The 13,555-nt window shown below is 42.3% G+C and overlaps 1 protein-coding gene across 1 annotated transcript; it reads left to right on the top strand.

Annotated features, from left to right (window-relative positions):
- The first annotated feature begins 5,537 nt into the window (after positions 1-5,537).
- Positions 5,538-12,458, top strand: RP9 (RP9 pre-mRNA splicing factor). The gene is made up of 6 exons (XM_071561384.1): positions 5,538-5,826; positions 8,104-8,134; positions 8,871-9,000; positions 9,442-9,533; positions 10,951-11,012; positions 11,437-12,458. The coding sequence occupies exons 1-6, from the start codon at positions 5,633-5,635 to the stop codon at positions 11,654-11,656; spliced, it is 729 nt and encodes a 242-aa protein (XP_071417485.1). The 5' UTR covers positions 5,538-5,632; the 3' UTR covers positions 11,657-12,458.
- Positions 12,459-13,555: the final 1,097 nt, after the last annotated feature.

The raw sequence follows: 13,555 nt of genomic DNA, 5'->3' as shown, positions 1-13,555 counted from the left end.
ACATGCTGGAAGTGTCACAGCAGCAAATCTCTTACCCTCCAGCAAATTTCAAGTCATCTGCTTAACTTGCTTCACAGTGGATTACCTTAAACCACATCACCTTGCATTTGCCTCATACACAGATATTTAACCCAGATTAGCACATAAACTGATTTTACCCCTAAGCCTTTAGACCAGAGGTCTTCATTAAGTTTTGCACCTCAGGTCAGCTGCTGTGATCTGCCATTTCAAGACTTGGCAGCAACTCAGCCTGTTCTTCTAAGCTTAAAAGGCTCAAAGGACAAAACTAGCTGACTACAAATCCATAGGATGAAAAAAAAGTTTACTCACAACTTATGTGCCATTGCATGATATCTCAGACAGAGAGATACCTTGGAATTAGTTCATGAAGAGCAGGAGTTGGGTTTTTTAGAGAACTATATCTGCTTTTGTGGCTTTGCTGCTGAGTGTTGGTCTGTGGTAGAATGGCTGCTGCATTCTCTCCAGTGTCAGTAAACCTAAACAATTTGGCACATGAAATAAAAACCTTCATTAATAGCACATAATAGTGTCATGGCAGGCAAAAGCTAGATTATTTTGCTTAAACCTTAAAATAAGCCATGCAAAAGGCTGTAGCAATTAACTGGACAAAAATAGTTTACGAGGATCTCAAGTTACAATGGAAGCCACTTAGCTGAATGCAAGTGAGAAACAAGACACATGATCTTTTGTCCCAAATAAGGCTTTACCAAGTAGAAGCTCAGTATTGCTTGTTTAATAATATTACATTGTTAAAAAATCCCAAGATTGCTATTTCCCTTGTAAAAGACAGGCTTTCTCAGGACTATATTTGTCTTAGTCTACCTCAGAATCACAGGGTGCTTTAATAGCTATTACCATCCTTTGCCTTTGACATGCACTTTTGAAGCACCAAGATGATCACAGTTAAAAACACCTCAAATTCCTGCACTTCTAACATATATTTTTGCATGTCATTCAGCTCTTAAGCAATTACCAAAACTGTGACCTTGAACTTCAGTGTGAAACTAAAGCAGAAATTTAAACTTTGCCTCCCCAACACCAACCTACTTCTGTTCCTCATCCTCCAACAGAAAGATCTCAGCTGGGGCATGAAGCTGTAAAGCCTGGGGGTAGATTTCACTCTCTGGGGGTGCTCATACACTGAAGAGGAGGTTGCCCTTTGCTTGTCAGGTAGCTCCTGGTACCAACACGTACCATCCATGACACCAACCTGCCCATTAAAAGAAAAGAAAGAAAAATGAGGATGAAGCCTGGGCTGCAGGCAGCAGTCTTGGCCTCATGTGGATTTAATTACAGCATGAGAAACCAGAGAGGAGGAAGAGCACCTGCAGAAAATAACAAGATGAGTTTTGAGAATTGCCAGAAACAGCTTGAGAACTGCCAGCACAGAGAGAGATACCAGCCACCTATCAGGACTAGAGTCAAGTCGCATGAACAAAGACTTTTAGCCAATTGAAAGTGATACATGTGTGTGTGGACAGAGAAAAAGACTATAAAGAGTTAAGCCTTCTGTTAAGGGGGGTTGCTGTTGCTGCCTATTGTGGGCTGCTTGTTGCTTGTGGCTTGGGGGGCTTGGCCTGCCTGAGCCCCTGAGGCTTCTGGAAACTTTTAAGCCTCTGAGTTTGTTTGTAGTTTATTTAGTTGTTAATAAAGTAGTATTTGCTGGCAATTGGATTAAGCCTCTTACTACAGACTGCCTCAGACAAAAACCCCAGTTCCACATGTTTTGGATGCTGAGCTTCCTCTCCCTCCATCCATGTGTATTTTGGTCACTGGCAAGTACAGAATCACAGAATCACTGAATGGTTTTGGCTGGAAAAGATCTTAAGGATCGGCTCATTCCAAACCCACTTCCATGGACAGGGACACCTCTCACTAGAGTTTGCTCAGCATTCCATCCCACTTGAGCACTTCCAAGGACAGGACATCCACAACTTCCCTGGCCAGCCTCTCCCAGTGCCTCACCACGCTCACAGTAAAGAACTTCCTGCTAATATCCAAACCCACTCTCCTCTAGTTTGAAGCCATTCCCCCTTGCCATGTAAATAGTCCCCCTCCAGCTCCCTCTGGGCTCCCTCGGGTACTGGAAGACCACACTTCTGTCACCCTGGGGCCTTCTCTTCTCTGGGCTGAACACCTCAATTCCCTCACAAGGCCTAAAGGAGTTAAAGTGCCCAGTTCTGCTAAGAGAAGAAAATTGGCTGAATTACTCCAGACATGTTCTGTCCTTTTTACCAAGGTAGTTCTGTGCTGCTCACTGAACCAAAATCTACCACAACAGACTGCTGGACTGTAAATTAGGTACACTTAGGTATTAAGCCCAGAGTCAAGATTTTTGTAGAGTTAAAGCCAAGATTTTACACATTTGACAGGTCATAACTGATTCAGGGACCCCTCAAGAAAATTATTTTATCCCTTCTCCATAAAAGTCTTAACTAATTTTTAATCAGAACTGTAGTAACTTTGTATTTTATATTAATTTTTGATGTTAGCTTGTACCTTAGTTTGTCAGTGATCTTAACCATGCATAGCTTTAGACAAAGAGAAATTTAACCCTGTAACTTTAAGCTGAACTTTTAAGAAATAAGCCAAAGCCTTGTTTAGATTAAAGGCTAAACTGTAAGAAATACATCAAAAACCCTGTTTAGGTTGAGGCTTGAAGCTGTAACATTGTTTAGTTAAAAGGAAATACAGAGCTGCAGAGATAAGAGCAGCCCATTAGATCTGTTACAAGTCACCCTAAATATCCTGCTTAACTCTGGGGAGGGGTTATCAGTTGTAACTAAGTATATACACCTGGAAACACAAAAGTCTCCTTGAACATGTCTTTGGTGGAATTATCCCCCATGTTCCCGGTACTGAATAAAATGAAGAATTTTGTTCTATTCTAGTGGATTTGATTGTTTCCTTAAACCATGTCATTGAACAAAGAAAAGGCAGAAGTCCAACAGTGATGAAGATGCTTCAAGAACACCCTAAGGATGAAGTCAGGAGACCACAAGCCAAATTTCAAGCCAAAAGGAAAGCTCTGCCCAAGATTCCACCTAGTCATTAATATGGAAATTAGCAGGTGTAACCATGAATCCAAAACTGTATCAATAGCTTATTTTACACAAACAGGGTGGGCAAGTTTTTGCCCAGTATGAAGTGGCTTTGCCTCCAATGTTGTTAATAAATACCTTTGCTGCTAATAGAATAAAGTTTCTTAGCAGTTCCTTTTATTCCAAGGCTTTTTCAGCTTCAGAGGAGCAATGGGGCACTGGGATTTTATTTAGATTACATAGTTAAATAGGGTTGTTTCCCAGGCAACACACTCCTGTATCGTGTCAGTACTGGCTTGAAGTTTCAAGGCAGTTCCTCAGATCTTCCTCTCTTCAAGTCCATGACTGAGGACATGCCAGTTCTGTAGGAACAAAGAAGAAAGTTTTATTTTCAGCATGCGCTGGGTGCCTCAAACCACAGGGGACTGGAAGCACGTCCCACATTCAAACTTTGTGCTTTTTGTAGTTTAGGAAGTCCTGTCTGTTTTCATCAGGTAATGCAAATTCATCATTTTCTGATCTTGTCCTAAGAGGTGTCTTCTTCAAAGGGAGAGGGGGTGTCATCTTCTCCTTTACTGGTTTTGCAGAATCCCCCCACACTCAATGAAGGGTCTCCTTTGTTCACAGAGACCACCACGTATCAAAGAGGCCTTTGTGCATAGAGGCCTCTACATGTTTATTTTAAGTACTTGGTATTTTCCCTCCCCCGGGGTAAAAGGCCCTCAGTGCCAGGTCCTGGCAGTACCTGGTACCTTACAATCTTCACGGCATGCCTATGAATTTCCCATGAAATCACAGCAATATAAAAAGAAACCCTAAATAAAGGAAAGGAATCCTATTCTAACTCAACTAATCTTGCTTGCTTGTGTTATTTTATTTCTCACAGTTCCTTTTATTCTGAGGCTTTTTCGGCTTCAGAGTGTGAGAAACAAAGTCTCAACCCTTGTGGGTTTCAAATTAAAGTTTATTATAAGGTAAGAGCAAATTCAGCACTGGCTGCATGGCACGATCCTGCTCGGCCGTTTTGCACCCTGAACACAGTCTAAATCTGACATTTATCTAGTTACTAAATACATATTCATTTTACTCATGCATAAACATTTTAGGTGCATTGTTAAGAAGTTTTAACATATATTTCCTTATATAATTACAGTCAAGCTACTTTTACAACCCCATTAATAACCCCACCATAAATTCCGTTCTTTTCCAATAACAGTGTAGGAAAGACCTTACTTCTTCAACTTTCCTGCTATAATTCATGTATTTCCTGACATGGTTGAAGGGAATAAAGTGATTTCATAGAATCATAGAATCATGGAATTGAATGGGTTGGAAAAGACCTCCAAGATCATCAAGTTCAACCCTTGGTCCAACTCCAGTCCCTTTACCAGATCATGGCACTCAGTGCCACGGCCAATCTCAGTTTAAAAACCTCCAGGATGGGGAATCCACCCCCTCTCTGGGCAGGCCATTCCAATGCCTGTTACTCTCTCTGGAAAGAATTTTTTTCTAATATCCAACTTAAATCTCCCCTGGCAGAGCTTGTGCCCCCTTGTCCTATTGCTGCCTGCTAACACTATCTTATTTATTTCTTCGTGTAAGTTGGATCTTTGAGCTTAACTGACTGACCATATGTTTCTTTTCATGTCTCTATAGGGGCCACAGTAACTTCTTTGTTTTACTGACACGAATCACATCTTATGCTTCTCACAAGAGGAGCAACTGGGGCACTGGGATTTTATTTGATTGCATTTTTGAACAGGGTTGTTTCCCAGGCAGCACACCTCACACGCCATAAGAATAAAAAAAGTCTCTGAGCAGTTACTTTTATTCTGAGGCTTTTTCGGCTTCAGAGGAGCGATGGGGATTTTATTTACGTATGGCCAAACTTCGCGAATGCAGATTTGGGCAGGGCTCTCCCCACGTGCCCTTCCAGCCTGTGCAGTGGATTTTTTAGGTGAGGCACAGCGTGTGCAGAACTGGCCCCACCGTTTCAGTCCCGAGGTCCATCTGCCACGGCCGAGCGAGCTTGGACAGTGACAGTGACAGTGACAGTGACAGTGAAGTCCTCGGGACTGTCACAGCCCCCGGTACTGACCGGGGCTGACCCTGCTGAGCATCCGAGATCTGACGGGATGGGATGGCAGGGAGGCTTTAACTGCCCGGTACGGTCTCCACTGAGGCTCGAACTCAGGACCTTGGGATTCAGAGTCCAGAGTGCTCTCCTTTACATCACAGGACCGCCCTACATAAGAATAAAAAAAATTTCCTAGCAGTTCCTTTTATTCCGAGGCTTTTTAGGCCTCAGAGAAGCGACTGGGGCAATGGGATTTCATTTAATTTTCATTGTTAAATAGTCTTGCACACCGAGCGCGGCAGGAAGCGCGGCGGGGCCGCGCCGGAAGGCAGCCGGGCTGGGCTGGGCTGGGCGGGGCCGGGGCCGGGGCCGGGGCCGAGTCCTGCCCGTGTTCTCCCGGCCGTCCCTCCCCGTATCCTATCCCGGTGTCCCTCCTCGGCTGTCCCCGCCCGGCTGTCCCTCCTGGTGTTCCTCCCCGGTTGTCCCCAGTGCCATGTCCCAGCGTGCGCCCCGCGGGCCGCGGCCGGAGCCGGGAGCCGAGCGGGAGGAGCAGGACGCGGCGAGGAGCGGCCATGCCCGGCCCCGGGCGCAGCCGGAGCCCACGGGCAGGACCCAGGAGCGGCACGAGAGGAAGCGGAAGAGGCAGGAGGCGCAGCAGCTCCAGAAGATCCAGCACCTGGAGTCTTTGTAAGGAGCTGCGCCGGGCCCGCCCCGCTCGGCACCGGTGCAGGGTTGGGGTTTTGGGGGGGTTTGTTCTCGTCCCCGCAAGGGTGGGTCGCACAGCGGCTTCGGAGCTGCCTGGTGGCTCACCCAGGGCTTGCTGGGCACAAACAGGCCTGTTCCCAGACACCGAGGCCTTGCTGGGCACAAACTGGCCTGTTCCAGGACACCGAGGGCTTGCTGGGCACAGACAGGACTGTCCCAGGACACCCAGGGCTTGCTGGGCACAGACAGGACTGTCCCAGGACACCGAGGGCTTGCTGGGCACAGACAGGACTGTCCCAGGACACCCAGGGCTTGCTGGGCACAAACAGGACTGTCCCAGGACACCCAGGGCTTGCTGGGCACAGACAGGACTGTTCCAGGTTCCTTCAGTCCTTCAGCATAAAAGCAGAGGTTGTTCCACCTGCATGCACTGAAAAAAACCCTGTAAAAACACAGAATAAAAAGGTTTGAGGTCTGCCAGATGATTCCATCAGGAGCGCTTGGTGCTGTGAAAGGTTTATGTCATGTCACTGAAAGGGAATTGTTATTTTAATTGAATAAAAATGATAACAAGCAAAGCTAATGATGTCTTAGTTGATGCACCTTGCCCTGCTGAGTTGGAAGGAGATAATAAGCCTAATGTTTGTTCTACCTGTTTTGCTAGAAATATATTGTAGAAACACCAGTTAGTAACTTGTTCTCTTTTAGTTACCTGGACCAAAGTCTTTGGACCAAAGTCTTCTCATTATAGAAAATATGATGGAGTATATACAAGGGACCACTGGGCTGTGAATCACATAACTGAGATGTTTAAACTAGATATAGGGGGCTTAGAGCCAGGACTTTGTATGCTTGAAGCAGCCAGATCAGCGAACACAGAAAAGTAAAGAACTCCTTAATATGTATAATTCGATGTTGTAACCACGCTCTAGAATGTATAAAATGGCCTGCTTTGTATCCTCAAGTCAGGCTAGTGTATCCAGCAAGAGCCCAAATAAATACCTTTGCTGCTTAAAGATGAATTGTCTATAAGCAGTTCCTTATTCTGAGGTTTCTCATCTTCAAAAAGATCAGAAGATTCACATTTTTTCCCAAGTGCAAGTGCAAATCTGTTTGTTACTAAATGCACTGAGCAGCACCCCGAAGTTATTGGTGTAAAGAAGGGATGAACACACTTTAAGCAGGTTTTCACTTCCCATCTGACAGTGTTGGTAGGATCATGCCTGGACTCCTGTAGGTACATGGGGTGAGTAGGTGTGCACAGCTAAGCCAGTGGATTATTGCACGTGCCATCAAACTTGGGGCCTAAAATAATGTACAGCCTGCACAGATGTTTGGTGTCCTGACACATGGATGATGTCTGGAAAGTCCCATTGGAAAGAGTCTTTCATAAAGCAGAGGATTTCAGGACTCTGGGCTTGCACGGTGCTGTTCTTCATGTGCTGGTGAAAAACAAAACCAAAAAAAATTTGTCCACTTCTAAGATCACTCTTTAGGCTTTCCTGAAGGTTGTAGTTTACAGAAGACAATGTATGTTTAAATACAGATGAAATTTTGGGTGGAGAATAAACAAAGCAAATTCAGTTATGCAGGGCTGCATCTTTCTAAATGATGGATGTTCTTCACCTCCTTGAGCATTTCATAGTGCCTTGGCATTAACCCCTAAGCACGTGCACTTTCTCTGTTGCTGTGCTACGTGTAGCACCTGTTTGCTGTTTGGAGTTTAATAAATGTTCTATCTACTGTTAACTCCAGAGACATGTGATACTTTGGTCAGTAAGGTTCTGTCTTTAGGTTTAATACACAGAAGATGATGAAATCAATGTATTCTAGGTTTGAGTGGCAAAGCCAGATGTAAGGAACAGTCTGACTTGGCATTTTCAGGTGACTGATTCAGCAGTCCTGGAGTAAAGGAGGTTGGATCAGTGAGATCCTGGGGAGTAGTGCTACAGAAAAAGGGGAGAGAATTATGCAGTGATGGTAAATGAAGCCAGATTGAATGTGTAACAGATCAAAGAGCTGTGCTGCCCCAAGAGTATCAATCTGAAGGATGTTTACAAGAGGCACGTGTGATGATATGACAAATGCTGTCTCTCCATCAGCCATCCATATTCTGCTGTAGTTGTTGGTCATTAGTCATAGAGTAAATGGAAAGGAAAATGTGAGCTAAAGGTTTTAACTCTATACCATTGAAAAATTGTATTTTCTCTATTTGTCTGTGCTAAGCTGCAGAGTAACAATATTTCTATTGCTTTTCAGCTATGAGAAACCTCCCCCAGGGCTAATTAAGGTTGGTAAATAGCGGTAAACTTTACGAGGGATTTTCACACAACCTGCTCTTTAGGCATTGTCAGTGTTACCTGTATAAATTACAGAGAGAAGTACTTCCCAGGAAAAACTCGGAGAGTCCTCAATTACAAGCCAATCCAGATAAAATGCCCAGATTCATATAGAAGGAGACCAGTTCTTTCATCATCTCTGAGCACACACATTTCATGCAGTATTTGATACTGTGGGTAGAGGGGAGTCATTTATGGAAAACAGGTTTGCAGTTTGAGTGACATCTTTTCAGGATTCTTCTCCATTGCTTAGGCTTGAATATTTCTGTAAAAGTGCTTTCGTTTCTTCACATTAATTACTTTTGCCAAATTTATATACCTAAACTATAGTCTAATGCTTTTAACCTAAAAAATACTGCTCTGTATTGTAAAGGGCTTTTTTTAATTGTAATATCTTGTAGCAGGAAGAGGAAAAGATAGTCTTTGGTTCTGTGTTAAGTTTTCATTTATATGATTTATTTATATAAATTACTAAAATAGGTGGAAGGAATGAAATTAGTCAGGCAGTAAAGTTCTGCCTGGAAGATCCAAGATGAAAGAAAAAGAATTTTAGATCCTTTTTGTGTTACAACAGGGAAAAAAGTAACGGGAAATAGATTTCACATTTAGTAAAGGCCTGCACACTTAAAAGCATTAATTTTTACAAAGTTAAAGGAAATTGTTGTATTGTTCTTTTTCTTTCTACAGGAGAATGAAACAAAACCAGAAGACTGCATTCCTGATGTTCCAGGCAATGAAAGCGCACGAGAATTCCTGGCACATGCCCCAACGAAAGGGCTTTGGATGCCTTTGGGAAAAGAAGTCAAAGTTATGCAGTGTAAGGCTGAAAATATTCAGATGCCATGAGACCTTCATATATCCATTCATTGACCCTGGGGGAGGGTAGGATGTTGTTGGCCAGATGATGAATCCAGGTAGATTGGCCTCAAACTGGTATAAAGGCACCCAGTGTCTTGAAACCTTTTATTTTATGGACATTGCATTTATCAACACAGTACTTGTATCTGTTTGTCCCAACAAACTGCACATGTTTTGCATAAATGTGGGTTGGTTTTTTATACTACTTCTGAGATTAGCTCAGTTGGTTAAAACTTGGCTGTAGTAATGCCAAGGTCATGGGTTCCATCCCCTGTATGGGCCATTGACTTAAGAGTTGGACTCGATGATCCTTGTGGGTCCCTTCCAACTCAGCATAGTCTGTGAGTCTGATTCTGATCTGTCTCAGAGGTGCAATTCACTGCTGCTTCTTTTTTTGAAGGTTGGAGGTGTAAACGTTATGGACACAGGACAGGAGATAAAGAATGCCCGTTCTTTATTAAAGGCAATCAGAAATTGGAACAATTTAGAGTAGTGAGTACAAATATTGTAGTGTTTTTGCTTGTTTTTTTTACTACTGACAATGCATAATCTTGCAAATGAAGAGGAGCCTGTTAGATGGTGCTTTATTAAGGACTTTTCCTCTGTCTCTAGTATAATATGGATGCCGAAAATCTCCTAATAAAGAAAAAGCTACAGATGTGGTTGGATGTTTGACTACTTTGCAGAAAATCTACTCTTCAAGAGGAAAATTAGTGATTTTTACATATAAATTGGAAATCTTCAAGAACCTATTTCAACCATTATATTCAGGTTTTTTGTGATTAAAATCTCAACCAAAAATGTTTAGGCAAGCTTGAGTTGCCCACATTACAGCTGCTTCAGCCCTTCTGCTCTCGCTGAGAACAACCACATCATGAGTGCTGTTGTCTAGGTCTGTAATCCAGTCATTGCCTACAAGTCTGATCTCTTGCTACATGAGGCTACATCTCAGTTCTGCAGATCCCTTCTGCATGATCACTCTAACTTTTCCCGTTGCTCTGCATTGTTAACCTATATTTCAAGTTCTCCTCACTTTGTGTCTTATGTCCTCATTTCTATCCTTGAAAAATGTAATCTGGGCTCATTCTGTCCAGATTCTGGACTCCTGCTGATTGTGTGCACCTGCAAAGAGTATTTTTAGTCCTCTCCCATGACCAGACTGCCTCTATTCCTCATTTTTCCTCAGCCTTCTTCTCTGTTGCATCAAACCCTTGCTCTGTGTCCAAGGTCCTTCATGGTGCATTCCCAACATCTTTTTTTGCTACTGGCATTTTAACTCCCACCACTGATGAGCTATTTCCTCTCTGTTGAACTTGTTTGCTTCATCTTGCAACAGAAATGATCACCCCATCTCTTTGCTGCATTCTTGCATGGCATGAACCCACTTTATTTGCAGCCTTCTGTCACAACTATCTTTTGCTGCATTGCCTGTTTAATTAAAATTAGCTAATTTAAGAACCAGTAATGGTAGCCCATAGCATGATAGGACAGCTCTAACTTCCTTATCTGTTTGTCTTATATTTCTTGTTCATTTATTCCTGTATGTTTTACCCAGATTTTTTAAAATACTAGAAGGGTACAGCTCATTATTTTTAACCTGAGTATTCCATCTATATCCAGCTATTCCTGTAGATTAAGTGTGGGATTCTTGTTAACTGATTGAAGAGGAAGAGTCCCCTTCATTGCTGCTGTAGCCAGATAAGCTTTCCCTGAAATAAATGCACCAATTCAGATTAATGATGTAAGTCTGGAATATACTTCTGAATTAAGAGCTTGCTAAGCATACTCCATCCTTTGATAAAAATCTCTTGCATTTGGTTGCTTTGGTTTATGTTTTTTTAGGAACTACAACTGTTGGTGATAAATACTTTTATTTACCAACATTGGATTTTCTGTTTTCAAATTAAAGGCACATGAAGATCCAATGTACGATATAATAAGGGAAAATAAACGTCATGAAAAAGAAAAGAGGTAAGTGTATCTCTGGTAAAAACTGTATTTTCAATTTAGTTTTATTTTGATAACAATACTAATGTATGGGTGAAATTTTGATATAAGCTTAAGTTTAGCTCAGAACATCTTTTGAATGGCAATTTCTTTATGAAACAGACTAATGTATTTCTACTTTCTGATAATTACTCAGTAGTACTTCCTATCCCATGGGCTGGAAGGTCCCTGAAAACACACCCTCTGCTTGTCTCAAAGGGGGTTGCTTTTATCAGTCTGTGATATTATTTGTAACAGGAGTAATTGAGCAAAAGGGAAGTGTTCCCCCCCCCGCCCTTTGCATGCAGCTTCTGTTCCTCAAGCCAGGAAGGAAACATGAAAACTAGAATAAATTACTACAGGTAGAGAACAGCTGGAAAGAATTCTCATTCACCTTTTTTAAACTCAGGATTCAGCAACTGAAGCAACTCCTGGAGGACTCTACCTCAGAAGATGATAGCAGTGATGACAGTGATGACAGTGATGAAGATGGCAGCAGCTCCACTTCTTCAGAACACAAACACAAGAAGAAAAAGAGAAAAAAGGAAAAGAAAAAGAAAGAAAAGAAGAAGAAGAAAAAGAGGAAGCGTAAATCATCCAAATCTAACGAGAAGTCAGAATCTGACTGACAGCAGTCACCTGCTACCTGCTCATTGACCTCTCTACTTGCAAACTGCAAGGAAAGATCCAAAGAACGAGGAAGGCAACACCAGAAAGGGCTTTGTTAAACTTGGAACATACAGATGTATGCATACAGCAGCCTACACTGGCATCCTCTTCTGCCCCTCTGCAGTCAGAAGGAAGAAAGCTGCATTAAAGAATGCTCAACCATATCTTTGTGCTGTCAAACCTGTGCTAAGGGTCACCCCTCCAGGTCAGGTTGGGCCCCTGCCCTGCTGTGTGTGACATCAGCAGAGAGCAGTGACTGCCAAGGTACCACCGACACATCTGCAGCATTAGCACTGTCTGCTCAAGTGTCTTTTCTCCATGAAGTTACTTTGTTATATACAAAGCCCCATTGTAACAGGACTCCAGTTTGCACCATGCAGAGCACTGAAAGTTCTCTGGCAGTGCTTATAATAAGCAGGTTGTACTGTGTATTTTCTCCACATACGTGCTGAAGTTCAGTGTACTTACCCTAATATTGGCAGCTGGCTGAATAAAGAGTACTGCTGAAGGGGGAAAAAGTTAATCAAGGGGATTTACTTTGTGACAAAACAGCAGCATCAGCAAGACTTGATTTTTTTTTGTGCGTGCATGTAACAACATCTCAACATCATCACTGTTAATACACACAGTTATGAAACATCTAAAGTGTACTCTAGAGGAGTGGGAGCCAAGTGTTATTTAATTTTACTGTGAGGAAGTAGCAGTTTTAGTTATTTAAAAATGAGGGTTTCATGTAAGACATTAAAAAGATTAATTTTTGCATATACTTCAGTATCAGTTGTTTTGTTACAATTTGATTGGGGGGTGGTGGTTTCCTTTTAAAAAGGCTTGGGGGAAATAAATTTCAACCTACTTTTTATGTTCACTAGAATTATTTAATGAAGTAAGTGTTTTGAATCATGGCACAAGAATATAAATGTGTAAGGCTTTCAAAATGGTTTTCAACTTACATGCATGTAAGCCACAGAGCAGTAGTGAAGAACTTGTAAGCAGAAAGAACAGAAAGCTTTGTGTACTTAGTAGACTTTACACACTGACCTTGCTTTTCTTTTAAGCAATCTTGCAGACTCAAGTGGGAAGATTAAGAGAGCAATCAACAGCATTACAGTGAACATCCCTCTCTGAAGCCTCGAGATACATTGGTGCAAAGCTGCAGTTTGAGGAACTAGGTGATGGATCCTGCTGCTCTGCAGAAGGAGAGAGAAAACTAGATTTGCTTTGAAAGGACTTCTATGGAACTTCATCTCTGTGCTTATGCTAATACTGAAAAAAACCCCACATGATAAAGCTCTCAAGTAGCAGAGCAAACATTAACAGTGAAACAAAAGATCCATAAACTGGAATGTATCTAAAATTTTTTTTAGTTTCTCCTGAGAGCTTTGGGAAGAGGACAAGGGAAAGTATAAATTGGGTTTTCTCCCTCCTACATGTCTGAGAGTGATTAAGTAAAAATAAACCCCTATTCCTTGCCAGTCATTCACAATATGTTCTGAGGAAAAACAAGATAGGCAAGGCCTACTTACAAAAAGATTCTTTATTGTGTCCCCAGAGCTTGTGGAAAAGTATTTTATCCTCTATTTAGCAAATCTCCTCGAAATAGGATTTACTGATGATTCCTGATAGTTCCCTGTGTCAGTATAGTCACCATGAGCAAATTCTAAGCTCCTTGCTCTTTCACCAGAAAAAGACTTAAGAGCTGAAATGCATGGGCAGACCTGTAATGGTCTGATTCTCTGGGCCAGGTTGGATGGAGACCTGAGTAAACTGGTCCAGTGGAAGGTGTTCCTGCCTCTGGCAGGGAATTGGAACTGGATGACCGACCCAAATCATTCTGTATTTCTTGTATTGCCACACTTGGT

Source organism: Pithys albifrons, chromosome 7 (genome assembly GCF_047495875.1).
Source record: "Pithys albifrons albifrons isolate INPA30051 chromosome 7, PitAlb_v1, whole genome shotgun sequence".
NCBI lineage: Eukaryota > Metazoa > Chordata > Aves > Passeriformes > Thamnophilidae > Pithys > Pithys albifrons.
This window is presented reverse-complemented; position numbering and strand designations above follow the sequence as displayed.